The sequence below is a fragment of the Alternaria metachromatica genome (assembly GCF_023757995.1).
Source record: "Alternaria metachromatica strain BMP 0045 chromosome Unknown scaffold_15, whole genome shotgun sequence".
Lineage (NCBI taxonomy): Eukaryota > Fungi > Ascomycota > Dothideomycetes > Pleosporales > Pleosporaceae > Alternaria > Alternaria metachromatica.
This window is the reverse complement of record NW_026055506.1, coordinates 273,033-289,705: the sequence shown is the minus strand read 5'-3', so window position 1 is coordinate 289,705 and position 16,673 is coordinate 273,033. Positions and strand designations below refer to the sequence as shown.

The 16,673-nt window shown below is 53.0% G+C and overlaps 6 protein-coding genes across 6 annotated transcripts; 4 read left to right on the top strand and 2 right to left on the bottom strand.

The window, feature by feature from the left end:
• Nucleotides 1-132: 132 nt before the first annotated feature.
• CPD1 (2',3'-cyclic nucleotide 3'-phosphodiesterase) lies at nucleotides 133-752 on the bottom strand (the record flags this gene model as incomplete). Its single annotated transcript, XM_049333556.1, has 2 exons — nucleotides 133-301; nucleotides 352-752. 2 exons carry the CDS (start codon nucleotides 750-752, stop codon nucleotides 133-135), a joined length of 570 nt encoding a protein of 189 aa, XP_049187278.1.
• Nucleotides 753-1,242: 490 nt separating this feature from the next.
• Nucleotides 1,243-3,057, top strand: J4E83_006644 (uncharacterized protein; the record flags this gene model as incomplete). Its single annotated transcript, XM_049333555.1, has 3 exons — nucleotides 1,243-1,382; nucleotides 1,450-2,236; nucleotides 2,287-3,057. The coding sequence occupies 3 exons, from the start codon at nucleotides 1,243-1,245 to the stop codon at nucleotides 3,055-3,057; spliced, it is 1,698 nt and encodes a 565-aa protein (XP_049187277.1).
• Nucleotides 3,058-3,460: 403 nt separating this feature from the next.
• On the top strand, nucleotides 3,461-4,216 carry J4E83_006643 (uncharacterized protein; the record flags this gene model as incomplete). Its single annotated transcript, XM_049333554.1, has 3 exons — nucleotides 3,461-3,468; nucleotides 3,537-3,789; nucleotides 3,854-4,216. 3 exons carry the CDS (start codon nucleotides 3,461-3,463, stop codon nucleotides 4,214-4,216), a joined length of 624 nt encoding a protein of 207 aa, XP_049187276.1.
• Nucleotides 4,217-6,474: 2,258 nt separating this feature from the next.
• On the bottom strand, nucleotides 6,475-7,884 carry J4E83_006642 (uncharacterized protein; the record flags this gene model as incomplete). Its single annotated transcript, XM_049333553.1, has 3 exons — nucleotides 6,475-7,279; nucleotides 7,334-7,632; nucleotides 7,873-7,884. The coding sequence occupies 3 exons, from the start codon at nucleotides 7,882-7,884 to the stop codon at nucleotides 6,475-6,477; spliced, it is 1,116 nt and encodes a 371-aa protein (XP_049187275.1).
• A 1,991-nt stretch (nucleotides 7,885-9,875) lies between these two features.
• Nucleotides 9,876-12,798, top strand: J4E83_006641 (uncharacterized protein; the record flags this gene model as incomplete). Its single annotated transcript, XM_049333552.1, has 3 exons — nucleotides 9,876-10,247; nucleotides 10,300-11,319; nucleotides 11,374-12,798. 3 exons carry the CDS (start codon nucleotides 9,876-9,878, stop codon nucleotides 12,796-12,798), a joined length of 2,817 nt encoding a protein of 938 aa, XP_049187274.1.
• Nucleotides 12,799-13,624: 826 nt separating this feature from the next.
• On the top strand, nucleotides 13,625-14,371 carry J4E83_006640 (uncharacterized protein; the record flags this gene model as incomplete). Its single annotated transcript, XM_049333551.1, has 1 exon — nucleotides 13,625-14,371. One exon carries the CDS (start codon nucleotides 13,625-13,627, stop codon nucleotides 14,369-14,371), a length of 747 nt encoding a protein of 248 aa, XP_049187273.1.
• Between the last annotated feature and the right edge of the window lie 2,302 nt (nucleotides 14,372-16,673).

Here is a 16,673-nt window from a genome sequence, read left to right as displayed (position 1 = left end):
GTTGATTGTGGTGGTGACACCAGACACACTTAGATACATGGATGGCCTTCCTTTCTTCGACCCAATCTACTCGTGAGGCATGTGCAAAACACATTCCACTGGCTATGATGTTGTGACTTGTACGTCACTACATCAGAACACCCTTTCACCTATTGGTTGCCACTGATCAATCGACTTGTCGGTAGGTACTATCACCACCCTGCCGCCAGTCCAACCTCCGAGGTCTCCTGTCCCGTCAAGATTAACACCAAGCAAATCCACTGATGCCAGACCTGTGTCGTCGATTTGAGGAATATCGTGACTACAATAATTAATCCTGGTGCATACGTAGATGCCAGCAGCTGTACTTACTACATCAAGCTCAGATGTGGATTGTACTCGTCCTCGGCCCAAGCTTTCGCCTTGCTTTCCTCTTCAAACCCATCGACTTGCTTCCGGGACTGCTTTGCTAGTTGCTTGATCCCATCAAGCTTCTCGCACTTGATGTACAGTTTCCGAAAGAAGACGTCTTCGCTGCCCAGACGTTCGAACTTTACAATCACATCCTTGATAGGCGGCAGATCGAGTGAGTCGAGCCAGGCCTGAGGATCTGGCTCATGCTTAGATGCTGTTATCTCTGAACTCAGAGTGATATGGGGAATGAAGCGGTGAGGCGAGCCGAACTGCTTCGATGTTTTGTCAATGAGACAGGGCAAGACTGTGCTCAAAGTATGGTTCGCTGGTGGAAGCAGCCAAAGAGATGAGCCAGGCATGTTGGAAACGTTTTGGATAAGTACAGAGAAGATGCAATGTCAGCTCAAGCTTTCATGCTCTCCCGAGGCCTTTATGCAGAACCCCGCATTGGTATTGGCCCGATGAATTGCCCCGATTGACCTAACGCCACGTGGCTAGTGCTGCGGGTAGCTTCAGCCACACCTGGGCACCCTGACGTCTCCAGCTGACTTGCATGTGAAAGCGCGCATCAGGTCCGACAAGGGTTCCCACTTGCTCGATAGCACCACCTCTCCGCCAACGCGACGAATGAACATGCGACTTCCGCCACCGCGGCGCTGTCAGCCGATCACTATCCCAAATAGCTCAACGCCATGAACGAAGCCCTCAGCGTCGTTTCCGGCGCGCTCTGGAGCTTTCTGCTGTGCTTCTTCGACGTGGCTTTCTTTTGGCAACGAGTGCGTCAGCTTCCCTCTGCTGTTTCAAAGACCGTTCTGGGTCAATTGATGTGTCTTCGGATGGAATGCTGATATGTTGAAGAAATTATACGCGTGGTGGGTGCAGAAGAGCCAGCGGGATCTGCTGCTCGAAGCTGTGAGCGATGCGCGCCTGTTCGAGGAGTGGGAGGCTGCTGCGTATAAGCTGGACGAGGTGCTCGACTACGACATGTGGTAAGCAGTCCTTTCGTCCTATCCTGAATAGGCCCATCCTAATGGACAGCTGCTAACAGACTCATAGGCGACAGACTGCAATAAGCAAGGACTACGACCATCGCCTCATCCATCAGCGCCTCTCCGCCATCTACGAAGCTCAAGAAGATAACGATATCCTCGGCCTCATAAACCTCCTCCGTAGCGGTCTCGTCCGCAATCTCGGCAACATAACCGCGTCGAACCTGTACAATCGCGCATACGCAGGCACGAAGCTGCTGATCGAAGACTATGTCACCCAAGTCGCGTACGCCATCGAGAACCTCACCCAATACCCTACATCGAGAAATTCGGATAATGGCTTAACAAACCAGGCGAAGCTGGACGTTCTCCATGACACGAGGCAGGCGTTTGGCAGATCTGTCTTGGTGCTGCAGGGCGGACAGGTCTTTGGCATGTGCCATCTCGGTGTTGTGAAAGCGCTCCATCTGCGTGGGTTGCTACCAAGAATCATAGCCGGGACTGCCACAGGTGCTCTGATAGCCGCACTGGTGGGCGTGCATACCGAAGATGAGCTATTGGAGTTCCTCACAGGCAACACTATCGACTTGACAGCATTCACCAATCGTCCTTATAGGAAAGGCGCCGGTGGAACTGCATGGATAGGCACGCTCATACGTCGTGCTAAAAGATGGTGGAAAGAAGGGCATTTCTTGGATGTCGGTGTCCTGGAAGATGTCCTGAGGGCGAACGTGGGTGATCTGACGTTCGAAGAAGCATACACCAGAACAAAGAGGGTGCTGAATATCACCGTCACAACTACTAGTGGTGGAGGCATACCGAACCTTCTGAACTACCTTACTGCTCCCAATGTTGTACGTAGTCCGCTCCTTCTCCATCTCGAAGCAGCTGCTAACATTCCCAGCTCATCTGGTCTGCAGCACTTGCCTCCAACGCCACGGCCTCCTCGACTCTGTACCATTCCGTAACAATGATGTGCAAAGACGAGGAAGGCAACATCGTGCCTTGGTCTCCAGCTTCGAAAACCACCTTCCGTCCTTACACACACGCTTCGTACCGAGACCGCGAATCCCCGCTCCATCGCATCGGCGAACTCTTCAACGTAAACCACTTCATCGTCTCGCAAGCCCGACCATACCTCGCACCTTTCCTACGCTCAGACTCACACCATCCAAATCCCAAACAAGACGGACGCTGGCGCCTCAGCATGCCTATACTGCGTCTCGTAGTCCTAGAGATACAGCACAGATTACAACAAATGGATGAACTGGGTCTACTCCCCCCTTCCATCCGTCGTTTCCTCCTAGACGAAAACATCCCAGGCCCAAGTCTCACGTTGGTACCTGAACTCACACCCGGCGACTTCTTCAAGCTGCTTGAGAACCCTACCAAAGAGGCGATCGACTACTGGATACTGAAGGGAGAAAGGAGTGTATGGCCAGCAGTGACGGCACTCAAGATTAGATGTGCGATTGAAGTTGAATTGGACAGGGGATATCAGCTTGTTAGGAGAAGGAAGCCTTTTGATCCTGTTCTACCTGCAGGTACTGGGGGCTTGAAGAAGAGTGGGAGTAAAGGGGAGGTGCAGACTGGATATGGTCTTGGGGATGAGAATAGAGAGAGGGAGAGGAGGCATAGAGCGAGGGCTGCGAGTTTTGGCGGGAATGGATTTTGAAGGGCATGTAGTTGGATCTAAGATTTTGCCGTGTAGCCGGCTACTGTATGCAAGATTTATTCGGGAAGCACTTTGGAATCGATGTACGCCCCACGGGCACAATCGGAGCATGTCTCGCGCGCTATACTTTGGCAGGAACTGCTGTTTCCTACATGAGGCATCTTACCCACTCCCAGCCTTACCCGCTCCACCTGCAGCGTCGGTCAAGCTTCGCACGTCATCTACGCTAAAAGAATTCGATGTTTGCTGAGGACCCAAATATCGTGTTGAGGATACCAATCAGCCATCCGCCCGTCAATTGACACTTTAAAAACATCTTAACTCTGCAGCAAACTTCCACTTCCCTTATTCAACCTCTTCATACCCCCCATCGAAACTAAAATCCCAAGTCTCGACATACAAAATGGCAACGTGAGCCCCACCATGACTACCCCACCAACTGCGCGCAACTCTGAACACACAAACTAATTCTTGGACAGCAACATCACATGGCACCCGTCTCTCTCGCGCGACGAGCGCAACAAGTTCCGCAAGCAAAAGGGCTTCACCATCTGGTTCACCGGTCTTTCCGCATCTGGCAAGTCGACAATTGCGACGGCGCTTGAGCAGCATCTGCTGCACCTGGGATTCGCGGCATACCGTCTCGATGGCGACAATGTGCGGTTCGGGTTGAACAAGGACCTTGGATTCACAGAGAAGGACCGAAATGAGAACATTCGCCGAATTGCTGAGGTACGTGGATATGCGCGATCTATCACTCGAAGAAGTACAGCAGCTAACATTGTTTCTCTTCCAGGTAGCAAAGCTCTTCGCCGACTCCTCCACAATCGCCATCACCTCCTTCATCTCCCCCTACAAAGCCGACCGCAAGCAAGCGCGCGACCTCCACGCCGTCACCACCGGCGAAGACTCCCCACTCGCTTTCGTCGAGGTCTTCGTCGACCTGCCTCTCGAAGTCGCCGAGGCGCGCGACCCCAAGGGCCTGTACAAGAAGGCAAGGGAAGGCAAGATCCCAGAGTTCACAGGCATCAGCGCGCCGTACGAGGCGCCTGAGAACGCCGAGATCCACATCAGGAGTGACCAGAAGAGTGTGGAGGATAGCGTGAGGGAGATTGTGGAGTACTTGCAGAGTAAGGGACTGTTGGAGTTGCAAAAGTAGGAGTTTCACATTTAGTGGTATGAGCCTTCTGAAGCGGATGGCGAGGACCGAAGTTCCGTCGCGGGTTGACTTCAGAGCTGGATAACGAATTGAACATCACTGACGGACTCTACTCCGGAGTACTGTCGACGCATGAGCGTCCATTGAGTTTTACAGGACGTCTACTGAACAACGCGTCTCCAGACACAGCACAGAACAGGATAATCACATGGCTGACACTCAATGCACAGTTTAGGATCTACTCGTTAAGAAACATTGGACAACGGTTTCTCTCTCCCCAGGTCGATAGCATGAGAAGCTGTGTTTCATGACCCGCTGTACCCGCGCACATCACAACCCCAGATAACTCTATGGTTACTATGCGTATATCCACATCTCAAATTCTTACCAGAGACCAGGATGTATACCAAATATCCCGTTCGCTCTAATTACAGCACCGGTCTAGGTACCCAGTCTTTGGGGCCAGGCCAAGGATCATACAAAGGGATTTCCAATTCTTGATACGGCACAGTTGCAGCTTACATGAACCATGATGCTCACATTCCATGCATACCATCATGACAAAAACCGTTTGATCCCTGTATCTGCGGCTGACACCCGAGGGGCTGGCTCTGGGGCTGGATAGCGTGCTTCAGGTGTTATTGGAACCTGAGACTGAAGACAGTTGTGTTGAGGAGCGTTGAGCGATACCTAAGGTTGTGAGAAGACGAGCATTCAGTGTACACCAAGAGACAACATCGTTGGGACATTCATGATGAGTAATTCCCAAATTAGCAACACAGACGATTGCGCAATGAAGCGTGGAAGGGAGCATCAATCTCCGACGCACAACCCCAATCCTTCTTCTCACCTTCCAGCCCCACCTTCCATCCATCCATCCATCCGTCTACAAACGGCTATCGCAGCCATCAAAGCGACAGCAAATCTCGGGGGTATCGTACGTCCTCGCCCCACGAGGCAAATAACGCCATAGCAAACTGACTCTTCATCACACGGGGCGAGATGTCGGCATCCCGCATCCAACACCGAGTCCTGGAAAACTCAAAAAATCCTACGTACCCTCATCTCCGCCGGCCTCATTGGACCCAGTGGCACCGGTACACAAACCCGACCTGCGACCTCAGTCATGAAGTTGCAGCGGAGCGCCGCCGCGGCCCTGCAAGCAACAAAGAGCGACCCCACATGAAAACGCTATATGTGAAATCGCGCTAAGATCTGTGAAAAATAAGATGCCGTGTTGCGCCTCGTTGTTTAGCGAGGCATGATCCTCGATCCTAGTCTGCCTAATTCCCTTTCTAAGGTTTCTTGCGTGGGATGACGAGGTGGACGTTCTTGGTTTGGGGGACCCTGTTTTCCCCATATTTTCGCGGAGTTGACACGTCGGATGGGAATGGTTTGGGGAGTGTGGTTGAACTTTATTCGTGATTCGAGCTACCCGCGGAGGTACGGGACCTTGCGGATGTTCGATAATGTTTTCGAGATGGGGTGATTGGGGCGAGGGCGGCGTCTGTGTCAGTTTGGACTGGGGAACCTGGTGATGAGCGCGTTATCGGGGTCGGTATCGGTAATCAGCTTGGGGTTGCTCCCGGAGTTGGCATCTCATCTTGGTTATCGTGACGTTGACGTTGATAGTGCCCAGGTGAGGTTGCGACGACTACGATGCCTAGGCAGTGGGGCGACGGGTTGCCGCTGTGAGTGTGCTAGCGCGGTGATTGGAAGCGGTCTGGGCGTACACGTGGTTAGTATTCGAGGGCATGACAGCCGACCAAGCAGAAAGTCGAAAGCAGCAAAAGAAAAGCAAGGCTGTCAATGCGACGTGAAACGCTGGTGCACTGTCAACGGCCGTGACGGGTGGCGTATGGCGTCTGCCCGCATTGCCCGCATGGGCGCGTGGTAAAAGCAAACACGACTGGGGTCCATGGCATGACGACTTCAGGGAAAGCAAGCATATGGGCAGGGTACCGGATGTCTAGACAGGGTACCGTTCCGATTGGGGTAGGAGGGGGTACATGACCCTGGTCTCTAGTGGCTGGAACGAGTATTGGATCAAGAGAAATGGGTCGATAGTAGTGCTCGAAAAGGGAGACGTTGAATGTGACTGTGATGGCACGGTGACGGTAGCAAAGGCGCCGTCAGCGCTTCGGCACCAAAAGGAAATCCTCCGATGCCTGTCTATATGGCGTCTTTGTATGTGATGCAATGCCTGGATTTCTTTTCAGTATCAACGGCGGAGTAAGCTGCGCTTCTCGGCCCTCATTCTACAACCGTCCGCCGAGATCCTGCTTGAGCACGTCTAGTATCCTCTTACTATCAACTTCCTCGTCACCTCCTCCCCCGCTACTGTCCCCTGGCATGCGCCCCTCACCTTCTTTCAACCGTTTCAAGATCTCCGGATCGAGCTCCTGCATCATCTCATCAAACTCTCTCTGTTGCTCTCCCTCTAGCTTCGCGTATTCTTCCTCCAACATGTAGTCTTCGGGCAGCTTCTCCATCTCAGCAGGGAATACGTGGATAGTCGGAAACTCGAGTATAGTACGGCCGTGCAGGCTTTCACCCAGCGATTGCGAAGGGTCTAGAGGGATGAGGACGTGGCGGTTCGTGCTTGTGCGGGGCTTTAGCAGAAAAACCCTATGTTGCCCGCTGCCCATGGACTGCCCATCAGTGCGAGTATCTCCAGGACGCGTCTCGGCCAAGTCTGCTTGTCTTTTGGTGGGTTGTTGTTTTTCTTCTGCAGCAGGGGTTCCTCGTCCGGGGGTGACTCCCTCTGGCCCCGCATTGTTGACCTGAAGCTCAGAATTGACTTCATGCTGCTCGATTGGCTGGTCTTGGTCCGGTGCAGTAGGCGCAACGTCATCTTGAGGTAGGTGTGGAGGGTTTGAATGAGAACCTTGGCTGACAGGAGCCTCGTTGTTCAGCTTTCTCTTCTTGCTTTTAGCACCACTGCCTTGTTGTACGAAAGGTTGTGCATCTTGGATCGATTGTGTAGAGGATGTCTCGGTGAGCACGCGTCTCTTGGTCTCGTCAAACCATTCGACTGTCCATACTATGTTCCGTGTAGCCTTTCTGGACACAAAGATCAGCAGTGTTACGTGTACGCGTTGATAGTGGGGGGCTTACTTTGTAGCAGACATGTGCGACTTATTCTCTTTTTGTCTGCTCATGCCTTTGGGCGCCCGCATGATCTTGACGCCAGCAGCATTCTCAAGCTTGCCATACTGAACACCCACTCGCTCCCTGTTGGACAGACCATCTTGAGGAGTGCTCTCAGCGGTGGTTCCAGCGACCCTCTCAGCTTTTTCGAGGTTCCGCTCTATGCTAGAAAGAAAATTATAGTCGTGATCAATGCCCTTGGGGGTCACCAGATCAGACTTCTTGATGAACTTTGTTGGGTCGCGCTTCCCTGAGCATTGTGCGTTCTGTTGATGACGCTTGTAGCATGGCAGCGAGCATGTGCGTGCGCCACACCCAGGACATTTGTACTTGGATTTATTGCTATGGCTAATAAACGTCAGCTTTCTCTCTCATGCATGCCGACGCGGCTTCGTTGCGCTAGCTAGTGTCACAGGAACGCGGCACAACTCTTAGGACGATTGCTAGCGAACATCGAACTTTTGGGATGTAACAAGTGCTACGGAGGGGTAACTAGTCAGACATACCAGATACTGCATAGTTCGTTGAGCAACACTGCGTCTGTCATATCGCCCGAATAGTGGAGACGGGTAACGTGATATCAGATCGCCAACACCTAGCCCTAGAGGTGATCGGATCTCGCGCGACGGCACGAAGGGAAGTCACTTTCGCACGGTAGCGGAATAGCCGTACGCGTGAACAGGTGCAGGGAAGGTCAGGCGGTAGGTGCTGTTGAGCGACGCGACGATGGTGTGGCGTGCAAGGCAATGATGGGTCGTGGTGGAAACTTTCGCCAGTCGCGTTGTGGCTGAAGTCAGATATCGTCGCTTTCCGGTGGGGAACGTCACCAGAATGCAGGAGATTTAGTGATTGTCTTGCAGATCTACTCTCCGAGCAATCTCGCACCGTGGTTTAGATCGCTGCGCGCTGCACGCAAGACTGCTAGCAGCGAGGAAGGTTTATGAGGTTGGACTAGCGCGACCACAAAAACTCTGTTCACAGCTTCGTCCATCTAGTGCAGATCAGTCGCGACGGCTTCCATCTGCTCGGTTTCTGTACCCCTATGCGAAAATTCCTGTAAACATGGAAATTTGCGGCTTATCCGTGGCCTTCGACGAACCATGGTCGGAGCAGTGGCACGCCGCCAGCACACTCGCCGGGCTGTGGTCGACTGGGAACCCTTTCCTTAAGACATCGGAGTATTCTCCACGCCAAATTGCATCGAGGTCCACCCACGCGCAGATCAAACAAGTGGTCGACTGCGCCGATTATGCGCTTGCGCTCGTCTACAGCTGTTGAGAGGCAATCGAGTCGTTCTCGCTCTGTCCGGCTGCAACACGTCTTGTCCATGTCAGCTTGACCGAACCTGGGCGAAGGCGCCCGATTTGCCAGGCAGCTTGAGTGCCCGGTGTTTCAGCCTCACCAATTCCAGCTCTCCGCAATTCTCAACGGACAGCTCAGAAGTCTGGTTCTAGAGGGTCCACGACACGCGAGGCCACTGTACGTGGCCACCACCTTTACCGGACTGTGGAGCCGATCGAAGAATCTGGTCGACAGCTCGACGGCGCGTCTTGGACCTTCTGCAGAAAGGCCTCGCACTCCCACGCAGGATCAAACGTGCCTGGCGGCGGGCCTAAGAGCGATCTTCATGTACCGCCTGCTGGGCAGCCACCGATAGCCAACAGCCGTCAGGGGTTTGCCTCGCCAATTTCTAAGCACTTCCATTCGCGGTCCGTCCGAGCTGCAAGTGCGGGAACTCTGCTCATGCATGCTGATGCGAGGATGCACGCTGCAGACGTGCTCATCGTGCACAAGGCGTGCGAATGATTCGAATCCAACCCAATGCGGTATTCAGCATAAGGCCAGTCCGTATGGCGCTATTGCCACCAGCGGGGATTCTCTGCTGAGGCCGCTGCGGACTCTCGGTGACCGAGTCGTGGTACCAGAGCTCCGGTTGCTGGACGTGGCTGCAGGAAAACGTTGCAACAGTGCAAAGAGCGAGGCGACATAACAATGTACTGTGTATAAGCCGTATCTTTGATTGCGGCCCTTGCTGCCGTCGCGCCCGCTCGAGGAAGTTGGGCGAGCCGTTATTCAAGAAAAGTGCCCCTGACAGCGCCGTGCACCGTGCTCCGAGACGGACCCTGCGAATGGGCAGGGATATGCTTCTCATTTCCTCGAACCGAAACTTGTGAAAGCCACCCATGCTAGTCTTCGGGTCGTTCAACCCCCAGCATCCAGTCCGCGCGCTGCGGCAGAGCTCCCCAAAAGCCATGATTCCCCCTTGCTGCTACCCTCCTCAACTGCCCGCAGCAAGGTGACCTCGGAGCTCTCAATTGACGGAGTGCGTATAGTACTCACGGTCCGCTCTCTCTTGTTCTCGCGGGTTGCCTTTCGGATACCTTCTACGCATCGCCTCATGTTCGCACAGTTATAGCTGTCATAATAATTGCTGGATTCTTCCGCTTGCCGTTCTCTACACCCATACCGCAACGGCCATCTCGATAGGACCGACATCGAATCCGCCAACATGGCACCTTCTTTAAGTTTGCGACCGCGTACAGGCGCCAGCGAGCGTCCTCCCACGAGAGACAATGCCGACCACAGCCTCATCATCCCGAGCCGGACATCATCGCTTCATTCGAGGATCACCCAACCGCTTCCATCGACTTTGAACGTCAAGCAAGGCGCGAGGAGCCCCAAGACACTGACCCATGCCTACATGGTGTGTGGTGTGGGTCGCGAGCCATCACAATGGGTGAAGGCGCCTGCGCCCTCTCAGGGCAAGATTGGCCACATGAAGGGTGCTGTTGGTACCTTCTGGCTTCCTGAGATTCTGGGAAGCAGTCCAAGACTGGAGCAGGATAACGAGATCGCGAGGTCTCTTCATGCTGCCATGCGAGTACGTCTATACAACAATGTCATTGTTGGCGCGCTACTAACCACGCACACAGGCATGTTTCCCCCACGACGTCGAGATCTGCACTGGCAGGAGCCAGCCGCACTGCGTACACCACTCCTTCGTCCTGCAGCAAGATTCCTCACACACTCTTTACGGTATCGCACTGCGCGTCTGGTCTCGCGCTGATGAGAAGCGCGCTGAGACCATTCGCGACCTGCGCAAGCGAATCGAGCCCGACTTCTTCGACAACCCAGATGAGACCTACTGGATCCCGTACTGCCTGAGCTTCCTCTCCCGATACCCCTTGTACAACCTACTCGGCGACTACCTTCGCGGCATGTGGATTCACTGGAATAAGGCTACCAACCTTTTCCATGCCGAGGAGGTTTCGCGCATCCTCAGCTTCCCAGCTCCTCGCCTCAACGACCTGGTCCGCATCGACATGAAGGATTACGCGCTGTGCTACCAGTTCCCATCCTCGCCTACCGGATTCCAAAACTTCGCCATGTGGCCCCTCTTCACGTGTCTCTCAATTCCCAACATTGTGGGTGTGATAGAGGCTGCTGTATCGCCCACACGACGAATCATCTTCACCAGTCACTACCCCGCGATGCTCACCATCGCAGCCGAGACAGTCCGTTTCTGTGTCAGGGTGTACGAGTGGAGCGGTCTGTATGTACCCGTCGTTCATGCGCGTCACGTCAAGGATCTCGTGCAGGAGCCGGGCCCATACATTCTGGGTGTAACGTCAGAGTGCCGATCGCTCTTCACGGCTCCCACAGATGCCCTTGTCGTCGACTTGGACCGGAACTTTGTTCTGACTTCAAGCCCGCCTACCGCTCTTACCGCCGGCCAGAGGACCAAGATGATCCAGCGTCTGACTCAGGCTCTCAACGGTGAGGTTTCACCAACCGGAGTTCCACAGCATCTGCGCTCGGCGTACGGGGGCGGCAAGCTCATCCCCGCGGGTCAAATCATTGTGATGCGTGGTGAGGTTGAGAGCATCCAGGACCCCGACTGGTGGACCCAGGATGCTGTCATGTCGGTCATGGACCACGTGTGTGAGAAATTGGTATGTATCCGGTTGCGCATAGACTCATCGTACCACACGCTAACATCACCGCAGGGCCGCAACACTGGCGTTAAGGCTATCTTCGGTGGCTCTGTCAAGAAGCCGCTGATGACCAAGGTGTCGATGCGCCACCTCAACGAGATCGTTCGCGAGCGCAACCAGTACTCCCGTGACGCACAAGAAGCCTGGACAGACTTCATCAACCTCAAGCAGCGCCTCGACAGCGAGCTCGGCAAGGTTACAAAGCGCAACAACTTCTTGGTCGAGGAGCTTGAGAGCTGGAAACAACAGTTCCTCAAGTTCCAGGCTTTCGCCGAGCAACTCACCAAGGAGACCCAGGATCTCAAGGTCAAGATCGAGAACCACAAGCGTGAGAACCGTCGTCTTACAAGCCTTATCGACCAACAGAAGGATGATGCCGCAAGGCTCACTGTCCGTCTGTCCGGTACTGAGAAGCAACGTGACGACGCCCTCGAAGCGCTTGTACTACAGCAAGAGATTGCTGAGGAGCTCGAGCGCGAGAGGAAGAAGAACAAGAAGGAGCTTGGTGCTCTGCAACATACCAACGGCGCCATCCAGCGCCAGCGCGACGAAGCGCAACGGGTTGTGCTCCACCTTCGTGCTCTTATCGAGGGTCAGACCCACCACATGGAGCACATCGTCAAGTCCCTTAACCAGGATGACATGTCCAACTATATGGATGCCGGCTTCGAAGACGTGCCTGAGGAGGATGAGGACCAGGAGGAGTTTGAAGACGCGGCGTCGCGCCATCAAACCCCCCGTCACTCGATCAAGGACAAGTCTGAGGTCGGCACCATCCGCGGCGTAGCCGGTGTTGAGAGCCGCCAGGAGTCAAGAGCCAGCACTGCGCAGGGCAAGCACCTCGACGGTGAGGACGTTACACCCGACATGGAGCAGCGTTTATTCAACAACCCCGCACGCAACTCCAAGCGCTTCTCAAATCAATCAATGGTCGACGTCGCCGACCGTGTCCTTCGGGACAAGACCGACGCCATTGCCTACATCATCCGCAACATCTCAGAGCAGTGCGCTGCAGCTGTTGAGGGTCTTCAGCTCGCACAGCGTGCTGACACAGAAGATGGCGACAACCACAGCGACCGCCGCAGCAGCGTTGGTCAGATGTCATCGGCCGGAGGCCGCGCGCAATCGACTATTGGCAGCGAATACGGCGACGAGGACAACATGCTCCGCCCCAACCGGGGTTCAAGCATCCCCCCAACGCCCGATCTAAGCCATCGGTCCAGCACCTCCATGTCCATGGCCAGTGCCAGCACAACACCAGACCGGACGAGCCTACAGCACCGATCGCACGACATTCCCGTCGTACCAACACGCATCATCGAAGACGATGACGACGTAGACGGTAACAACGATCTCGACGCTCACATGGTTCCTGTGTCCAAGTACGCGCAACCACTGCAGCGCCCCAACACCGCTGTACGCCACAACATGCGATAAGCTAGTCGTCGCCGCGGCTTGCCGCCATTCTTCCTCTACTTTGTTTTTATCATTAGCGATCGAAACGAGATTAGCATTGATGCCCTTTTCCTTACCATGTTACCTACCCCCGGCGTTGAACGGCTAGGGACCCTATTTTCTTGCTTTGCACTTCGTTACTCTCCTTGAGAACACCCCCTTGTCCGACGACCCCCCTTGTGTACTTTTGGGTCATTCCTTATGTTTCAATGAGAAGAGTTGTTGTCGTCGTTGTGGATCATACCCGAACAAAGATGGATGGATGGAAGCAACTCCAGTATGTGGGTATCAGAGCCTAAGAATCGGTAGTGGTGGAAAAGCGCTTTCTGGGAGGATTGTATTCTCCAAGGGAGCTGTCTTTTTCTTCCATTGCGCTAGGCAGATGGGCAGATGGCTCTTGTGTATGTCTGCTTGTAATTTGTTGTTTTGTTAGGATAATACCACTTTCTCCTTATGTTCTGAAATACATATGATCTACCTACATTGCCTCTCTCTGCTGTTGGTGAACTTGACCCATCTTCTGCTGACCGGACATAGTAGTGAAGTCAGCAGGTTGCTACCTACCCAGTATGTCTGTCAAAGCGGTCTACGAGGCCACTTCATCTCGTCCCGTCTGGTATGGTCAGTCCGTCGAACCTCCACTGGGGTGCTAACTAGGTAAACACCGCCAGGACTTGCGTCATACTCACGCGACTAACCACACTCGCAGCAACAGTCACCAGACCAGGCTACTCACTACTAACCCACAGCAGGCTATAAGCGCACAAGTTCGCCGCAGTCTCACTCCAAACCACTACCACTGTCAACTATGGCCGCCATCAACGATCCAACCATCGCCCTAGGCGATAACTTCACAAAGCTTTCTGGGCCCGAGAACTTCACCGACTGGTTCCAGCGTTTCAAAGACATTGCAAAAATTCACGGCTACGCTGAATACTTCAAAGACAACGTTGAAGTAGTCGCAAAGCCCATTGCGCCCGCCTTTCTCGCACTCCAACAAGACGATGATGATGTGGTACAAGAGGCTCCTCCAGTGGATTGGCAGTACCAGGTCGCCGTCTACCAATTCCAGCTACAGAAATGGAAAGACTATGATCACGCCTCTCGCTCGGCTTTAGCTCTCATCCACGCTGCTGTCGAACCATCGGTGTGGAAGGAAGCCAGAGACACCAACTCGCCAGCATCCGCGTTGAAGGCCGTTATCAGCCACATGAACGACGAAACGCCTAACAACATCCTGGCAGACCGCGCTCGTGTAGTGATCAGCTCTCTTGACCTAAGGACGCCAACTGCGGTCCGCCAATTCGTCGTCGACTTTAATGAGCTCTACGGAGACGTCGATTTCGAAAACCTCACTTCAATTTGGGCTATCGAAAAGATCAATGAAGCTTTGCCTTATGGATACCGCACGTTTGTCAAAACCTGGGAAGGTAGCATCACTGTCTTCCCTATCACTGGCAGGACGTTCAAATTGTATCGGTTTCTTCTTCTCGACCATGATGAAGGAGGCGACAACCCGAAAAAGAAAAGGAAGGTTCGCAAATCCTCCGCATGAGGTGGATCTGTGTGGGGTTTGGTTTTCATTTCGATCGAGCTTACCGGTCGTGCTTCAGATCTTGAGTTAAATCAAGTAACTCTATCAACTTAGCTTTAGACCTCGCATTATACCAATCAAGCTTGTGTAGCCATCTGCCGGGAAGTCTGGCCACAAGAACGGCAAATGACATAGTCCAGCCTGTGTATGGATACTACCCCAATATTCAAAGCTAGAACACGTGCGATCTTTAACTCTTAGCTATGACTGTGCAAGTTTCTCCTGTTGATGATGTGACCGAGAAGATGGTCCCAGCTGAATATAGAAGAAGAGTCAATGACGAACCCATCGAGCCGTATTAACAGGACCGAAGGGTTTCAACCATAAAGCCACTCTGAAGACTCCAGATCGACTGGTAGCACTAGTGAGATAGACTAGATCGGCAGCTATCTACGTGATAGAAATTAGAGACCTCGGGAGTTACCCCATTGAAGGGAGATGCTGAACACATTGAGCTACGGAAGATAACAGGCACAACAGTCACGGAGCCTGGGAGCCATCAATGCGTTCAAGTTGGAGAAACCCTTATTCTTATATCAACGTAGACGGTAGAGCACCTGTTCAGATCCCTTCACTGTCTAATATAAAGGGAAGGATAGAAGGTCCAGCAATGAAGAGTAGAGCAGGAAGAGAAGCTTACCGTTTCCTTATTCTTCTCATGCTTTAGCCCTGCTGCTAACAAGTCGTCCCATCCAATGAAGCTTAGGGCGTCAGCAAGTCAAGCCTCTCAATCAAGCTTTCTTGCTTCTAGCCCTCTTGCCAGTCAAGCCAAGCATTCTGGTCAATTGGTTTGATCTATAACATTCCTGTCCGTGTCATCCTTCGAGTTTCCCATGAAACAGGAAAAGCCTCTGTAGATTGCGGCACTGAGCAGGGCATAATGCTGATTTCGTTGTTGTTTCCGTATGGTAACGCAAACCAAGATCGCTGGATAAACGTCGAAGAAGATTCTCGTTGGAAGAGCATGTCGGAACTGTATCATAAGGTAGAACGAAACACTACATCAAGATTGTCGACGAAGTGTGTTTTACACACATCCTCTCACTCTGAAGTATTGGACCTTTTGTTTCTTTGCGATTTGAAGTCCTAACGTCGAGTGATAATTTGAGATGTAGTGTACATGCCTACTATGCGACGTTTACTAATCTTCGGTCGTCGCATGTACACAATGCGACATCCTTCAACGCCCCATCGAGCCTCGTATCCATACAACAATCCAAACCCTCCCCTCCATCATCCAAAAACCACTTCCATATTCTCCGATCGTCGTCCCCTTCGATCAAGTACCCCGGATCTACAATACATAAAAACCGTTATGCAATAACCGATCAATTATACATGTTTCATGCGCATCGCGGCAAAGGAATTCGTTCGCATAAAAAATGTCAACACCTTACTGTAATCATACTCTTCGCACCGAGTCTACTGCGGCTGTGCGGGGAACGCAGCGGTGTGATCACGTTCAGCGGGCTGCAGACGCGAGATGCAGTTGCATGACTCGTCGTTGGCTTGCGTGCATTTTGGGCAGGAACCAACGTTGGATCGACGGGGAGCAGGAAAAAAACGGTCAGACATGAGAACGCGGTTGCGAAAGGCAAGCTAAAAGAGAAAGGGTTTGGAGATTTGGAGATTGGAGTAGGTGGGTACGGTATATGAGATATTTTGGTCGTGGGTTGGTGGATGGAGACGGTTGACGGGAGTTTAAGCGGACGGTGTGGTGTGTCCGTGCTCGTGCTGATGGCAGGCCTGAACGATGTCTGACAATTCAGGTTGTGAGAACGTAGTATCCATAGCAAGCAAAGATTTGGTTCATTGTCGATATGGTGGTCTGATGTTGTATGCATGTTGAAGTTGGTTTCGATCGTCAAGGTGCCGGTGATGCTAGGTCGTCGTCGCATTCATGGTTCCGACGTGTACGTATAATTTGTAGCGCATCTCTTACATCTTTTAGTAATCTGAAGAGCGTGATGTACGCATCTAGTGATGTAAGCAGATCCTGGTAGCAGTAGATTTGACCGCACTGCGCGGAGGGTTTCGACATTGCATCCGCAGCCGCAGCCTAAGATGGACAACTCCCTGTGTTCATGCATCAATCTAGAACTCGGCCTTGTTCTGGCTGCATGCAACCGCAAAAGGTTATGAATCCAACGGTTTTACCGTTGAGGTTTGAGAAGTATGTTGAGGGGGGTAGTCCTGCAATGTCAGGTCTCTAGGCGGGTCGAGCCGAGATGTGTCCGACGTCTCCAAGAATGTAAGTGGCTTG